The sequence below is a fragment of the Acanthaster planci genome, linkage group LG05 (genome assembly GCF_054643075.1).
Source record: "Acanthaster planci isolate LZ-2023a linkage group LG05, COTS_SCS, whole genome shotgun sequence".
NCBI classification, from domain to species: Eukaryota; Metazoa; Echinodermata; class Asteroidea; order Valvatida; family Acanthasteridae; genus Acanthaster; species Acanthaster planci.
In genome coordinates, this window is record NC_141781.1 from 13,707,103 (window position 1) to 13,724,375 (window position 17,273).

Sequence of the window (17,273 nt, forward strand, 5' to 3'; positions counted from 1 at the left end):
TTTTACTACTTCATTTTTGGTTAAGACTTATCATTGCTCAACTTAACAAGGTTTACATGACAAATGCACCGTTACTTCAGCTTTTCTGCCTGGTTCTGATGAATGTATTTTTTTTTTAAATCAAAGTGGTGGGCAAAGTTTCATGAGTACTGTAGAATACTGAAAAAGAATAGCTGTCGTTAACCACTTCGTGCGGGGCATTTTTCAATGTTGATGATGTTGATTTTTTTCCGTTTTCAAAATCCTTCAAAAATTCATCATTCCATTTAACGGTCGTTTATAGCCACACAAAGTAATCTTCAGGCACTACTCTAAGTTGACAGGTGACCTTCATTGACACCCGAGTATTTCAGCCAGGCCTGCAGCCTTGTAAACAGAGCCCAGATTGTGCGGTGTTATACAACTGTCTTTTGTTCATGAACCTGGCTCAGTGCACTGCTGACCTCTTTTGAATAAGGGCCAGATTAGCGTGCAGCGGTGCTGTGTGGCTCATCGCTGCGGTGGTGGAGCGCTTTTGTCCCCGCTGGTAATCCGCTTGCTCTCAATGCCCCAAACCCTGGTATACAGTTTCAAAATAACGCTGGATTATCACCACTTTTGAGAGTGAAAAATGCCGGTAATGCTCAGCAGCCTGGTCTTTTGTTCGGAGTACGGTCTTTTGTTACAGGGCCCTGTTTCCTTTGTCCGAGTTCGGAGACCCCGACCACGCATATAAACCATACGGCTCCGATTTCAGAGTCCCCGGCTGGTAGTGGTTAAAGCTGTGTTCCCTCTCATTTCGCATAGTATTAAAATGTTACACAGCCCAGCAATTTTGTCACAAAATCAACCTTTGCACAGGACATTGCACAGCATTTAGAGTGTGTGCAACAATACTGGCATTGATGCATTGAATTTGTTTCATGAACATGATGAAGTTGGGTGCAGAAAATATTTAAGCTTCTTTAAAAACAGGTTACCGGCCCAGATGACGTAGAAAGTGCATGTGTAAGGTCAGGCTGGGTCACGGTCCATTCTTTGTGTAGCACAAATTTTTTCCGCTGAGGTGCTCCATGACATCAGATCCTGACACGGGATGCATAAACCAGATATGGTAGTTTTGAGGTACACCTTCCTTACAGTTAGTCTGGCCCGTTTAAAAACTGTTCCGGACATCATACTTTATGTATACATAATGTAAGTGCAGTAGAAGGCAAGTGTGTTCTGAGCCACTTGGCTTATCAGGTTGGTGTTGATCTCTGTTCTGCACTAAATGAAATACCGGTACATGTACCAGTCCATTGCAGGTCGATCCTCAGCTAATGCTTGTACCCATAAAGTGACTTGCCGAAGGCCTGTGCGTACAGCCTTCGGTCAGCAATTGGATTCGAACCTCAGACCCTCTGGTCATAATTCAGAAACCTTAACCACAACGCCATAAGCACCCCTGTGTGTGTACTTGAGCACATAGTCAATTGTTATGAAGTTAAGAGATTTGACTTGTCAGTTTTGTCTGGACAATCACCACCCAGGACTGTCATTTCGGTTCTTGTCTTTTTTCATGCACAGCCATTCCTGCCACAGACAAAAGCAGGGACCGAACCCAAGCGGCCCAGCAGACCGGTCAATATCACGCCCCTGGCACGGTTAACTCCTACCTCACCCAACCAAGTAGACGTCCAGTGGATCCCAGAGATCGGCCGGGTGAGTCGCCAGAATGGGGAAAGGGTGCCCATTATTGATTTGCATGAAGGCACCAATTCCTCCCAAGGTCAAGTTGTCTGTCTTCTACAGAAGCCTGCCATGACACACACAGTTATTGTGCTTGGGAGAAAAATGGGCTCTAGCCTGTCCTCTAAATTGTGTAGCATTTGTGGTGCATGGCACACAACTGCACAAGTAGGCCGGTTGTTGTGACCATCTGATACGTACATGTGGATCTGCAGTTTGAAATTAGCCAATGAGTCAGTGGCCACATTGACCTTGCATAGGGTTAAGTCTTGTACATGCACATTTAGATGTTTGCATCGCATTTTGTATTCTTGATTACTCTTGAGGTCAGCCGACCAGATTATCAGGATGGAATTACTGCTATTGTTGAGGATGTCATCATTTTTCCTGTACCATTGGTTAATATCAGTAGTCTTTTTTTCCTGTCTCTTAATGCTGCAGTCCTACTGTGTAGCTGTCTATTTAGTCAGACAACTTTCAGCGGAGATTCTTTTTCAGAGATTGAAGAGCAGTGGAGTCAGGAATGCAGACCACTCCAGAGCACTCAGTAAGTAACTTCTGCCTTTTTTTTTTAAGTAGGAGGATAATATTGTTTAGAAGAGATAAAAGTAACAGTGGCTCAAATTTCTTGTCTTGTGTTAATCCTTGTAAAGTGCCCGCATTGAAAGCGTAGTTCGGTAACTTTAGTGGTCTGGGAGTTGGCTGATAAGGTACGGTGACCATTTAGATCTGGTAAGGGAACGGCCCCCCCGGTAAGCTAGTCCAGGTGCAAAACCCCCTTTCATACCGGACCAGCTACCGGACTTGGAGTCTGGTCTGGCAGTTGATCAAACACTCATCCATCCTGGAGGCTATTGTTGGTAGTTCGACTCGCACAATCTAACCCAGGAGAAACCCCTGTCACGTTTTTCGCAATTCAACACTAAACGATAGAAACCCTTCGGAGCATTCTGAAAAAGCCACAGTCCATGTGGCTTTTCGCACAATGGAACCATACACTGCCCGGGTGTTGGCCAGGATTTTTTCTCAAGGGTAAGAATGGAGCCTCCCTCACCAGCACATCAAAGCCCCTGCCATGCGGTTTTGCAAACAATGCCCCCTTAAACCACCACATTTGCCAATACTTTGCTGGACCTGTGACTATTATGCACAAACATGTACATGTACCTTTTGTTTCATATATTTACATGTGAGCTATATTCTTTTGGGTTTTAACACCCTCTGAATGAAAAATGATGTCTGAGGTCACTGGAAAAAAAGCTCTCAAAAACTTTTGAAACCCTGAGGTAACTTTGCCATTCCGCGATATAACATTTCAGCTTTATTTCCAATTTCCATCTTCTACTTTCAACCAAACAAATTTTTCACCAAAAATACAGTTGAACATATGAAATGGACTCTACACCAAGCTGAAAAGACTGGACTGTGTAAACATTCCCATCCGAGGTGTGCTTCTTGAAGTGGTACATTTTCCTTAAATTCCTACCGTACCAAATCTGCTTGCATCTCTCATTGATTACCTCAACAGTTTTACATTTATGATTGGTTTACCAGTGTTTAAAGTCTGGATATTGCATTATTGCCTGCTGGAAACATGCATGATTGCTGCCGGTACCACTGTAATTGACTTGTCTTGACCACTGCCCTAAAGATCCCACCTTTCATGCAAGCCTTATTGCTATCACGACCCAAATGTACCCCTCATGTTTGCAGTCCAATCATGGAATCTTTGTGGTGGCCATGTGACCAATCTGAAGGAAACTTCAGCCGCCTGCCCAATTGCAGATGAAGCACTCGAGTGTCGCCAGTCACAGCCCATGTGTAGACACAGTGGACATGCATTCCCGGCGCGGTGCTGGGAATGCGCCGCTTTGCATCGCCTAATCTCACTCAGAGTTTTTAAAAAGGTTAAAAAGGAAAGGTGAAGGAATGAAATGACAAAAAACACTTAAATATTTTTTTTTTTAGTCAAATGTTTTGAAATATAAAATGGTCAGCCCTCAAGCGATTGAAAAGAAATGATCATGTGATCAAACAGAAAAACCCTGTGCCCAGCACTAGCCAATCAAGCAAGTATTGTACGCATCACAGCACGGTGTGCAAAAGAATTGTCCTAAAAAGTACACAGTTTTTGTGGTTTCTGTTAAATGTATCAGTAGAATAGAAAATTTTACATATATAAAAATGTGAAATCTCATCAAACTGATGATTTTAGAAGAATTTGTTGCCGGATATAACGAAACAACCACTCAACGTCTCCAATAGCCACTGTGGGGGCTAAGAGTGCTTCGATCCTGTTCGTGTACGTGAACAAGACTCGGGAACTTTCGTTGGCTCGAAATCTGGATAAGTCAAATTCTTATCCACTGAGGTTTGAGTTATCAAATGTGTAGAATGGATAAACTTTTTCCTACCATGGTATCTAACACGTATACATACGAGTCATTCATTCCGCGTTTGATTAATGGAAGTTGAAAAAAGTCAGTGCTTTTTCGTTAAAAGTATGTCCTTCGATCGAAGGCATGTCCGAAAACTGGCGATCTTCTGTGCTTACGTATACGATGGTCCACCCAGCAGTCAGAACATATATGTACTTATCCGAAAATAATGTTCAGCTAAAAAATTCTGGACAAAGCCCGATCCATTTGTGGAAGCTCTTATTGCATGCAGCATTACACTTGCAAAATATCACACCTCGATGCAAACGCTGGCACTACATGCCATTGGAAGTTAAATGTTCTTTGCTTTCCTGTTGTCTTGATGCCCACTACTTCAAAAGAATAGAGATATGGAATATTATAAAGCTTCAAACTGCCTATCAGTTAAATAATCACAACACAATCCACCTCAAGCCAGCAGCAGAAATTAACACTTAGGCCAACTCTTGCTAGTAGGCAAAAATCTGGTAAGTTGTCTTTTGTTCAGCTCTTGCTGTTCTCTGAGAGGCTATAAACTGATGCGCCTCACTGATTTCAAAGGGCACAGGTCAGACAAGCCTGTGTACCAGACTAGGGCAGGCTGAATACTGGCCTGGCTTAATACCAGACTGGGTAGGATCGCGCCCTTTCCATACTGGATCTAAATGGTCACTGTCCCTAAACAATGCTGTGTAAAAAGTCTGTAATCATATCAACTAGAATCAAGCTGGCTGACTTACTGTTTTCATGACCATTGTTTCCTTTCCATTCAACTCCTCCTATCCTCCCCTCTGCTATTGCTCCTGGGTAGTCAAAGAGAAGCTCTCCCACGATCCTGAGAGCGAGATTGCCACCATGAGTCTGCGGGTCAGCTTGATGTGCCCCCTGGGCAAGATGCGCATGTCCACCCCTTGCCGGCCCATCACCTGCTCCCACCTGCAGTGCTTTGACGCTGTACTGTACCTCAAGATGAATGAGAAAAAGCCCACGTGGATCTGCCCTGTCTGCGACCGCAAGGCACCGTTTGACTCACTCATTATTGATGGGTAAGGATGCAGAATCTGACCCTTCCTAACCTGTACCATTGGCACAGTTCTGACAATTTAACTTCCTCGGACATTTTCAGCTCACAAACCCTTCAGACAACATATCTGTCAGGCCATTCTAACTAGGCATGGACAAAATCTCAAGTGATCCTATCAAACTGAACAGCCTGTGTGTGTGTATTCTGCAGCAGGAGACCAATCAACTTTCCGTCAATTTATCACACATTTAGTTTTGAAAGATAAACTAACCTCCATTGGTGCTGTCTTGTTTGTCTTGTTGACCTGAACCTGTTGGCAAATTTATATGAGCAAAATTTTGAAGATGTAGGTCCCAATCTGCTGGTGTAAGTCAACAGACAGGTGGTATCTATAAAGGAAGCTGACTGGTATCTTTCAGCCTTTTCATGGAGATCCTCAGCCACCACACGCCGAGTCTCGAGATCCAGTTCTTGGAGGACGGCTCGTGGCAGCCGCTGTCAGAGAAGAAGCGCAGCTACAGCTCAGTCATGAACATCAGCAACGTCTCAGATGGTAAGGATCACCGCATGCCAGTTAAGCAATCAGGGTTCCTCCCTGACGAATGTGATTCTGAGGAGATCTCCAACATGGGTAGAAGGTTTCAGAAGACCTCCAAAATAGGATTGCAAGAAAACATGATTTTTATGGGGGGCGGGTACCAGTGTAATACTCCAACTCTCTGTACACAAAGTTTGGTAGTTTTGTCTTTGGAATAAACCATCAGTTGCATCCTATTAGGGTGCTTTCAAAATTGATGGATGAAAGCCTCTTGTAATGTAAGAAGTGATTCAAAGGACAATGAAAGTCAAAAGTAAAGACTCTTGAATATATTCGTCATGATCATAGTATTGGTCTGCCTGTGTTGTTTCTTTCTTTGCTTTGTTGCTTCTTTTTTCATTAATGTGGGGTAAAATAAAGACCTGAAATTCAACAAATTTCTGCACAACTTTGAGATATGTGCTAATACATGAACTCCATGTTATTGTGATTGGTTTAGGTTTTTTGTTGAAAATTGGATTAATTCTGAGATGCTAAAGAAGCTTCCTTCAGCTTCAGACATACATATCTCTGGCTGCAAAGACTTCTGTGCTTCCTAACAATGGAGAAAATGTCGTGTTCTTTTTTTTACAAAATCAAACCGCTTTGTCAGAAAGGCAGTTGTTAACAGACACAGTTTTCATGTGCAAAACTCTGACAAATTCTGCACTCGGATGATCTCATGCACAGAACTTTCGTTCAATCTCTGTAAGACAATGTCAGTTTATTTGTCTTCCTCAACCAGGGGATGGCTCAACACCACCAAGTAAGAAGTCTAACATGGAGTGTATCGACCTCACCAACTCCAGCTCAGAGGATGAGGGAGACGAGACAGAGGAGGAAGTCAGCAGCGACACTGACTCAGAGGAAGAGATCATCCCAATGCCCAGACCCCAGCACCGCGCCCCGGCCATGCGTGTCCAGGACGAGGAGGAGCCCGACCTACGCCTTCAGGACACCAGCGTTCTGTCGCCGCCACCACCCAAGTCACCCCCACCACTCACCACGGCGAACAAACGGTTGGTGCCCGCCCCACTGACCCCACCCTGTGCCCCGCCCCTGACCCCACCCCCACTTCGCCACCACTCCCAAAGCTTATCCCCACTCCCCTACGCCTGCAAAACGCCGGATGTCCTAGATTGGATGACCTCTCCCAATCCAGCCAGCCCAAATGACAACCCCTTGAATGCTGTCCTTGATACCCTCTGCGCATCTCCTGCCATTGACAGACAGGCACAGTCACATGTCCACACAGCTCGACTGGCAAATTACGGAAGCAAAAGATTGCAGGGGGACTATCGCAGCAATATCTTGAACTTTGACTACTGACTGTTCTCAGCATTTACATGCAATCACATGAACAAGCTTCACTGACTGCATAATTTATTTCTCATTTATCAGACCAGTTGTTGAAATTTAAAACAAAGGAGCATACTTTTAAATAGAAAAAATTAACATTAATAAACTCTATCAAGAAACAAGTGTTAAGGTATACCAAAAAATGTGTACCAAAAGTGAACAAAATATTTGTATAAGAAATTGACAAAAAGTCTACATATCAGATAAGTAGTTTGTCAAGAAGAATCATGCATGATGTTACTTTCAGTTGATCTAAAAAAGATTGTGCATTTTTTTAAAAAGTGAACTTGCAAATATGAACAGATTCAGCATGCCAATTTATCTTAGGCTTATTTTTTTTGTCCATCAGTTTGGAGGAATTTAAGTCATAATAGTTGTTTGCTTACAAAGAGACGTTCAAAATAAATCAACAGAAGTGTGGTGAACAAAAACTCACTCTGAGTGAAATGTTTGTCAGTTTAATGAAATTAAAAATCTTTGTGATAAAAAGCGTAGTGAAAACCTCGATGCCACAATTACAAGATATTATTCACAATTTTCTTTATAAAAAAAACCACAACTCAAACCAGGTGTTCAGGGAAAAAAAACTTCTACACATACATGTTAATTTTCTACTGGAGCCAAGTTGTCTGGTAAGCCATTTTCCGTTGCAAGGTGGACTGACTGGGATTTGAACCTGTTTCCACCAAGGTGGTGGTGGGGGTGAATTGCTAAGTGAAGAATTTAATCAACTGAGCCAAACTTCAGCTCTAAGAAGTTGATTGGAAAGCTGTCTTTAGTGCTTCTGAGACTTGTTTGTGAAAAAAAGTTGCTGCCTGTTCTGTTCAGTGTTTTTGTGTTCTGGAAATTTGTCAAAAGCTTGGGGAGAGTGAACTTTATGTCTGGACAGTTGTCATGCAAATTAGGTACACCTGCAAAGCCCATCGCCTGTGGTCACAGCCCTGGATTTTAGCAAAGCATTCCAAGCACATGCTGAAGAATAGACTTTTGTTATGCACATGTACCTGACTATGGGCAGACACATACATTCTTGAAATGCCATTGAAGAGCATTGATGCATGTACAGGCCATCATTACAGAGCTATTCAGATATGACAGACTTCTTTCACATTGAAATACAGTTGCGGTTGGGTACACATTTTGTTGTCACAGATTCTAGGACATAGTCTTGCTCATATCTGAAAACAAGTTTGGAGTTCAAAAAACATGCGTAAAAGAGGTCCCCCCCTGTCCTTACATCCCAGTCTTTTTTCATCTGTTGAACCAACTTTTGGGGTTATTTTTAACCCTTTTCAGTGCCTATCATTTTTAACCCTTTTCAGTGCCTATCATTTTAAAGAGAACATACATGTACAATATGGTAATGAAGATTTGCTGTAAAAATGGTGAACCTAAACATTTAAATCTTTGGTCGAACTCTGTGCTTGTTCGTGCCACATTTCTCTTAATCTCTTTTGAGCTAACATGCAATGTTTCATCAAAGTTTGAGGAATGCTCCTCACAGTCCTGGAAACCAGAATTATTCAAAGGGATTTTACAATGAAGTTGTCAAAATTGTGCCCTGAAGTATAGTTTACATTGGTACTGCTTTACATTTGGCCATCTCGGTCATAAGTGCAAAGTTTGCTGCTTTGAATTGCAGAATGAATTAGTGTGGAATTCAGAAATCTGTCAAATTTACAAACTGCTCAGTGGTAGAGTTATTATTGGCTTCTTAAACTAAATTTGGTTTTATCTTCATCCCTCTCTTTTTTTTGGTTGCTAGATGTCATTTGCTTCAAAATTCTAAATGTTAGGGAGATGAGATTTCACTCAAGTGTTGGTTACAGAAATTAATTTTGTCAGGAAGTTTTGCACTTGCATCCGAGATGGCCAACCATATTTGCTGGTTTTGTTTTCACTGATTACCTGTTTTTTTTTTGGTTGTTTTTTTATCGCCCGATATGTGCAGTGCTTCTCCTCACCGGTACCCCATCGACTACAGTGTAGGCCCGCCTATGCCAACCTCACACCACTCCAACGGCATGCCCACCATGGAGCTCGGCCCCTCGCCGCATGCCCAACTGGGCCTGTTTGGGGACTATAGTCCCTTCCTACCCATGCAGCCATCCATGTCCAGCACGGACTATGCCAGCAGTAAGTTGATTGATAGTGGCTCACGGTGCGATCTGGCAACCCAAATCAGAAACTGTCACTGCGGTGGCACTGCACTTGCGGGCAGTTGGTATGCTCATGTCAAAAACCTCTTGGACCCAGAATAGAATCTCTTTAAGTTTAATAACCTCTGTGTGAGTGGCAGTGTCATCGCAGTAATGCCATCTTTTTGCACTCACGAATCAGAGAATGCCCAGTGTTCACCATACATGCATGCCTTTCAAATGTCAAATATGTCAATATGTCAAATATGACATGTTTGATATGTGTCAGTTTTGGCATGTGAAGCATGTCATATTTGACATATTTTAGGACATTTTATTGTATCATGCCAAAGAGTTTAACAAATGACATTGCAATATTTTCTGCAAATTATTTACCATCCAAAGAACAATTCTCATAAAGTACATACACACATGTAGAAGTGCAGCATCTCTTAATTAAACCTTTGGCATCATTCATGTCTGTGAATTGCACGACTAGCTAGAGAAGAGCATGACTTGAAGGACGCTTTTTTGCACACTTGATTCATGTGAATTTTTTCTTGTTTTCATCAACCAGATATGGATTTATATTCTTTACTGCACAGTGAATCACAGGTAAGGTCTAAGAGGAGAGTATTTGACAGAGAACATATTAAAAATAAGATGGAACAAATCAAATGGTGTATTCTGAATGGAATGCGCAAGTACAAATTTAAATATAAGTAAGCACGTTTTCTGGCATAGTATGACACATTGAAAGAGTCGCAGCAAAATGAGTGGATGTGGCATTTACACTGAGCACAAAAGAATACTCATTTACTGATTGCGCATTTAGGTTTCTGGCATATCGGCTCTGTTGAAGCATTGTTTGTGATACAGACAATTAGCTATACATAAGCTGTACAACTTTCAAGTTTTCCATAGGATTGTGCACAACCTCCAATGCACTCAACAAGCTTCACTTCGTACAGCAAATTAGTGCTCTAGTAATTTAATCCAGCTCTCTGGATATAAAAAGCTGCCTCTCAAAAGGTCGAGGTTCATTTGGCATTGATGTTGATTGAAATTTTTTGGTGACATCTTTTGCTGCAGTCGCAGTACATGCCCCCGCTGTCCTACATGGACCACCTAGCCACCTCCAGCAGCAGCCTGCGCAGTGTCAGCAGCCTCAGCACGGTAGCCAGCAGCAGCAGTTCGGGCACCAGCCGGGCAGCCAGCAACGGCAGCGCCAGTGGGATGCCGGGCAGCGGCTACAGCTTGTCGGACGTCATCTCACTGGATTGACAGCTGGACCCCAGTCCCGCCGAGGCTAGACCACCAAGAGCGGCTGGGCCGGGGAGCTACGTCGTACCCTCAACTTACACCAATAGCAGTAGCCACCACCACCACCCACACGCGCACCCCCAGCACTTTCCTCACCCACAGCACCTCCCTTACTACTACAGCACTGACCCCCAGGGCTATCTTATCAGCTACGCTACCAACTACCTGCCAGGTCTCAGGTAGTATCTGGCTAGTCTCACCAGCTTGAACTCCCTTTAAAGAGACTTCATGTGCGTAGTGGGTTGGATTTTTTGGGTTGTAGTGTTTTTTAACTAGTTGTACTTTGTTGTGTTGCTCTTAATGGTGAGATTTAAGTGGGATGTGGTGGTAGTGTCTTTGAGTGCCCTGCTTGAGGTGTGTGTAGCCGTCGGAACATGCAGGTGCTGTCTTGCCCCAATGGCAAGTTACCTGGGACAGATTTCTGTGGAGTTGTAAAGCAGAGATTATTACTACTAGATATGTGGTCAGCGAAAGAAAAAGAAGCTAGTCAGCCGAAGAGGAACCAACTATTTGGAGGTGCCAGCCGGTTTGTTGCCGGCATGCAGTGATGTGTTGGGTAGTTGTTCCTTTCCTCTCTGATAAGGGTTACGTTATTTCCCCTTCATAGGGAAAGTGTAAGTGTCTTAATGTGTGTCTTTCTGCTGACTGTCTTAAAGAAGAATAGAGCAGGTGATTCTATATATGATATCCAAATGGTTATTGGAGTGGCACTGTAAAGAAGAAGTATATACTGTCTGAAGATTCAAGTGAGATTTGTCAGTGAATGTTAGAAATGTGAATTTTGTTCTGTTTCATGTAACTCGAAGACACATTGGTTGAAACGAACAACACACCTTGTAAGAAAGGATGGCTGTTTCCAAAATCAGGTATCTGTGAAAGATTTCCATGAAATATGTAAGCTTCCCGCGAAATGCACTGCAAGAAAAACACCCCCCCCCCGTGCATTTTGCATCATGCTCAAAAGGTGTTATTAGAATCACACATAAATGTAAGCAACTGTTTCCAAAAATGGCACTGTGGTTAGTTACACATGTACATGTATTTGATTCTTTTTAGGTTTTTTCTCTTCTTTACCCAAGAACAAAGTATTCTACATTTCATCAGAGAGTACGCTTGATTTTTTAACATTATTTTCCTGAAATATGTGCATACAGCCACATAGATACCACTTTGAGACGTATTAGCGAAAAGTATGTTGCGAGAAGACGAGTAGGGTATAAGTGGCTATTGACTTTAAAATGGCACCAAACCTAAATTGAATCATCATTATGAAAAAAAACCTGTGTAGCACTTGAACGCATGCACTTCTGTACATACATAATGCACATTATATGGCACGCTTGTCCCCAGTGGGTTATGTATCAGTGCAATCAAGGATTTATACCCTTTATGTGTGATGGCGTTTGCATTTTGCAAATGCAGGTTTGCAGTTGGCCAAACAGCTTCTTCTTTTTTTTTAATTTTTTTCTGTTTTCCTATGAAAATAATGGTACAAATTATTCGCCACACTGTTTTACAGAATGTAATTTTGTGTTTCATGGTCTTTTTAGTAACTGTTAATTATGTTTCCCATTTGAATTTCAAAGGATTTTTATCTGATCATTCTGTGCGAGAAAACCAATTTTGTGTTGGGAAATGTGCCATGAAAAACGAACTGGAGGTTTTGTCTTTATGTTAAACCTGGGCTGTATACAATAACACAATACTGTGCATACTTCATATGTGTGGGTACCAGTGCATATACAGAGTACTGTTGAATGCATTTCTGGTTACAATGAAATCTTCAGCAGCATTGTGACTGGATGCCGTGCAGAGTCTAACTTGTTTGAATTAATTTCTTTGTTTCGTCTTTTTCCCCCTTCCTGTTTATCCTTTTTATATCTTTCACCAGATTAATAAACCAGTTTATCGTACGGACTTTGGCACAAATTGTCTTCTGAGTCCCCAAGCAAAACCTAAGTACATGTACATCTGGTGGTGCGGTTTCAAACTTACATGTATGTACATGTAGCAAGGCTTTGGTGATTGAGTGCTTGGAATGTGCAGGATTGAGGCAGTTTCGACATAATCCCAACACAGTCCTGTGACAAGTTTCCATAAACTCCATGGAAATACTTCAACTATTGTAGTGCGGTACACACTGCCATGATGGTGGCGGGGGTCATCAAAATTTGATAAACACCAATTCACCAGTCCAGTCTACAATACCTGAATGCTTCGGTTGGGTTTGCCTAAATAGCTTGTGACTCAAGACTCGGGATCCACTTCAATGAACCCTTAAGAAATTGTGATGGACTTAAATGCAATGCCGATGGGAATAAGCCAGATTAGCTTTGGGCTAAGCTTCTGTCTCGGCAAGAAATGCAGAGAAGAAGATACAATTATTGATGAGCCACACTTTATGATGTGTATATATTATTGTTGTGTATTCTCACTCATTCTTCAATCTCCAGGAAACTATATTTTTCACGCTCAGTATTTTGCCACTTCAGACAGCCTAAAATTGCTATACCTATGTCTGTCTCACTTGCACTTCCATGAGCTACATTGGTATAAAGTGTCTTGCTAAGGGGCACAACTGCTCGGATTAGCTCAACTTTATAACGTGAAGCTGAACTTGAGAGCCAACGCAGAACTTGGGAACCGAGTTCTTGTGCAGACTTTGCAGATTCATGTTTATCTGTTGCACCTGTACAATTAATACCATTTCATTTACTCAGCTGTAGATGTACATTAAGCTGCTAGTCCAAGTTTATGTGTCAGGTTTGGAGTGTCAAAACAGAAAATGAGAGGAAAGAAAAAGCTCTCTGCAAATGGTACAAAAGCCTGTGCCAACATAGCTTATGTGTTTATAAAGTGAATCCTATTTATGGAAATTTATAACAGAAAACTATTTATGATGGGAGAATTTTTAAACATGACAACTATAAATACAAACGTAATACTTAACTGTGTACATAATGTACTGTATCAAGTCATCACTGTAAATTACAAGGAATAGGGTTTTGGTTTTGAGTACATGTAGTTTTACTGTGCATGTTATTGGTGTCATTTTGTGTTTTTATACTGTGCTGCTGGGTAGTTACATATTAACCCTTTTTGTCCTCTGTGTTATTGTAGTAGATTGAAGTTTTTACTTGTTAACCTTGCCCTTGAATCCAGCTCAAACGTAACCACAGTTGACAAATTTGTTGTTACTTCTTAATGCATTGATTAATTTCTATGGCAGTATCCTAGATAGAGGGTTATTAGGGGAAGTGACATGTGAAATAGAGCAATTCCAGATGTATTTGCCTAAATCATGCATATTTTTGTAAATGTAGCATGTGGCAAACAACATCTCTGTTCATACCAGTCTTATAGGATTGAAAAAAACTTGAAAGGCAGTGTTTTACTTTCACTCAAACTTGTTCTTCTAACACAAGTGTCCCAAGAGGTTCTTCTTTTTATTATTTTTTTTTTTTTATGAGAGTATGTAATCACCTGTAAACTGTAAAGGCACTGCCTTGTAAAGTGTCGAGTTTGTACTTTCTTTCTTGGCCGAAACACTCTGTAAACTCCTGAGGCAGGCAGTTGCTGTGCCAGCACAAATCACTCAGAATGTTCATCTTGGAGATTGGGGATTCAAAATTCACCAGAAAGCAAAGATAAAATTATCTTGTTTCCTCTTTATTCTTAAATGTTCCTGAAAGGACTGTGATTTGAGATGTGGGGATGCTGTCAGTTTTTGTAACTGCGGAAACGAATTGTTTATAGTTGGTCAGAGTTTGTGAAATGTATATTCTTTGTTGTTTTTTTTTTTTCAGCAATACACGTTTAGACATAGTCCTGTTAGTGTGACTAGCTCATTGTAAAATGAAACATCTTTAAAGTGTACTTTTATCTGTTGTACAAAATAACATGAATGTCTTTTTTTAACTTCACTGTATCTGATGGGATTTGTTCAAGGCTTGGAAGATGAGAACTTATTTGTCAGGGCAAAGTACAGATTAGGATTCTGCTTGCTGTTGATAAAGTATGCAGTATCCAATGTGTTTAAAATGAACATGTCGGTATTTTTTGTGATGTTTTCTATAGATCAGATCAAGTTGAACAAGTTTTGGCCCACATTTGGAATTTCCATTATTTGTTACGCTTGGAAAGCCCTGTGATTGAAATGAAAATATGTCTATATATAAACAGACAACAGGCAGTTGACATTTTCAGCCTAGATATCCCGTTTTCAGGTCCTGGAGTCTCCAGCAAAACTGAGTTGACCAGTCCAGCAAAACTTTTGTCAAGTTTCATTGAAGACGTGTATGTCAGTGGGCTAGATATAGCTCAGATACAGCTTCCCTTGTTACCAAAGATCTGTGGGCAGATTCCTACATTGCTGCTTTTGAGCTCATCCATGTCATTATTCACTGCCTTCAAGGAGCGTTAGAAAGATTCTTGCACCGTAATTAATGATGATTAGTTACTCTTGCACGTATCTTTTCTTGCAGACTAATTATTGCAGTAATTTTTAACCACACATTGTGGCTTACAATCATTTCCAAGGCACCTTCTGTAGTACACAGTAGCCATGATTCCTTACGATTTATGTTTCAGCATTAAAGGTTGGTTCAAAACAGTTTTGTGCTTTGTTATGTTGCAGTCTTGTAACTGCAACCTTTACCTGTGGAAGGTATCTAGAGCATTTATAAAAAATCAAACTTTCTTTTGTTATTTATGTACACCTTGCATTTTGTCTACAATAATGGAGAGGTATCCAACATAAATGGTAAAAGACAATGTAAACACATATGATACAGAGAGTGTGAAAGCTGTGTAAAGAAACCCGTAACAAATTTCAAAAGTTTTCTCTTTTTTTTTTTTTCTTTTTCATGTGGTAAGAGGGATTTTTTTTCCCCGAAACTTTCAGGTGTTTCAGGTGTGGAAGTGACATGTTATGCATTTTGTGTTAACTGACATGTCAGAAATTACATGTATGTTTTGGGTAGCATTTTCTAACTTCACTGAGCAGGCACGTCAAAGGGCATCCCTATGAATAAATGGATAATGCAAGACAAGGAAAATTTGGCCACTTCTTCATTACAAAGTTGTATGAAAGGCACTGTGTTGTGCACGGCAGCTATCTTTAACTGCTTTTGTTACAGAAGGGCAGCACAATGGGTCTCCTCATGTGTATCCCTATGGAACAAAAGCTCTTACCAGAAAAAAATAGCTGCCATACACAACCTCTGGTGTTTTTCATATTTTTGATAGCATTTGACAATTCTGGGCAGATTTCTAGACATGACCTCCAGAGCAATATGATACATAGCAAACATACATAGCAAATGTTTATACATAGCAACCGCGCTTGCAGTTGAGTTCTTGATATCCTATTGGAAGACCAAACTATCCGTCATTAAAAACTAGCTACATTTCACACCACAGTTTAGAAAAGGCTGTCTCTTTTATCAAATGCATGTGTTAGCAAGCATTACAAACCCCCCCTTAAGATTTGAATACAAAGCCACACTTGTTCAGTTTTTGAGGCATTTCAGCCACAAAATCTGCATATTAATGAGGCCGTAGTAGTTGCACAAATTAGGGTAATTCCTTGCATAGCTTCCATATAAAAGAGAGACTCGTTAGCAATACCTATTCATGAGAAAGGCCCTATGCATTCAAACCTTGTTATTAACCTTTCTTAGCTACATTTGGTGGGCTGTGTTCTGCCCGGTAACTCCAACATATGTTAGCAGTGCACGTTAGACCACTGTGGTATATAATTATTGATACAGTGTACAAGTAAAAGATTGTGTTAAAAGGGGTATATTACAATCCTACCTCTCTAGTGAAAAATGTCATTTTGCTCAAAAACATTTGCCAGCTACAGTTGATATTTTTAATTCAGAAGGCAGGCCATACAACAACGCTTCAAAATGCTAGTTCTGAATTGTTGGATGTACGTGCTTCATGGCAATTACACCCTCACAGAGATTTTAGAGAAAGGATTGTCTGACACTGAAGCACCTTTGCCATGTGCTGGGAAACTACCCAGAGGAACTCAAGGGTTTGAACATTTTGATGCAAAAACTACGCATACACACTTTGTTCCTTGTGTGTGCACACCACGTAGTTCATATTTGCTCCAATAGGATACCATTGTATTGATTAACAAAGTATGGAGCACAGACCATTCAAGAGTCTAGGAAATTCAAGTGTGAATGCTCAAGTGTAATTTTTTTCAAGAGTCCAGACATTCACATCAACACTGGGTCATATTTCTCTCTGTAAAGATGAATCTAAGGTTCATGCATCCAAATTCCAGGAGGCATGTCTCGGTGTATCGATACAATCATCTGCTTAATACTTGTTAGTGGAGAACTCAGTGATGCTTAACAGTAGGAGGTGGGGTCATATGGGCCGTCTTATAAAACTTCAAAATTGATCCAAGAATTTCATTTTAATCATGACTATGCATTTTAGAGACGTCCTCTGTCCACAGTTGTTTCATACCTGTTCCTTGAAAATTTATGCAGATAAACACGACTCACTGGGATTCAGCTTTACACAAGATGACACAAATTGGAAGTATTTCCCATCTGTAGGTTTGGGGGACAAAGGATGCAGTATTGTTTCAATGAAGTATCTTTCACATGTATTAATATTATCGTCATCATTTAATTTGTGTACATACAGTGTGTAAATAAAGTTGGTATAAATATGAAATACTGTATGCTTACGTGTGTTTA

General features: G+C 40.9%; 1 protein-coding gene across 1 annotated transcript in view; it reads left to right on the top strand.

The window, feature by feature from the left end:
* The window catches only part of LOC110987315 (E3 SUMO-protein ligase PIAS2-like), a 43,746-nt gene extending 26,496 nt beyond the window's left edge, over positions 1-17,250 (top strand). The window contains 8 exon segments of the mRNA XM_022249949.2: positions 1,549-1,683; positions 2,152-2,257; positions 4,939-5,173; positions 5,571-5,704; positions 6,474-6,747; positions 9,039-9,223; positions 9,803-9,840; positions 10,318-17,250. Of these exon segments, the coding sequence (XP_022105641.1) occupies positions 1,549-1,683; positions 2,152-2,257; positions 4,939-5,173; positions 5,571-5,704; positions 6,474-6,747; positions 9,039-9,223; positions 9,803-9,840; positions 10,318-10,509 (1,299 nt within the window). The 3' untranslated portion in view covers positions 10,510-17,250.
* The last annotated feature ends 23 nt before the right edge of the window (positions 17,251-17,273 follow it).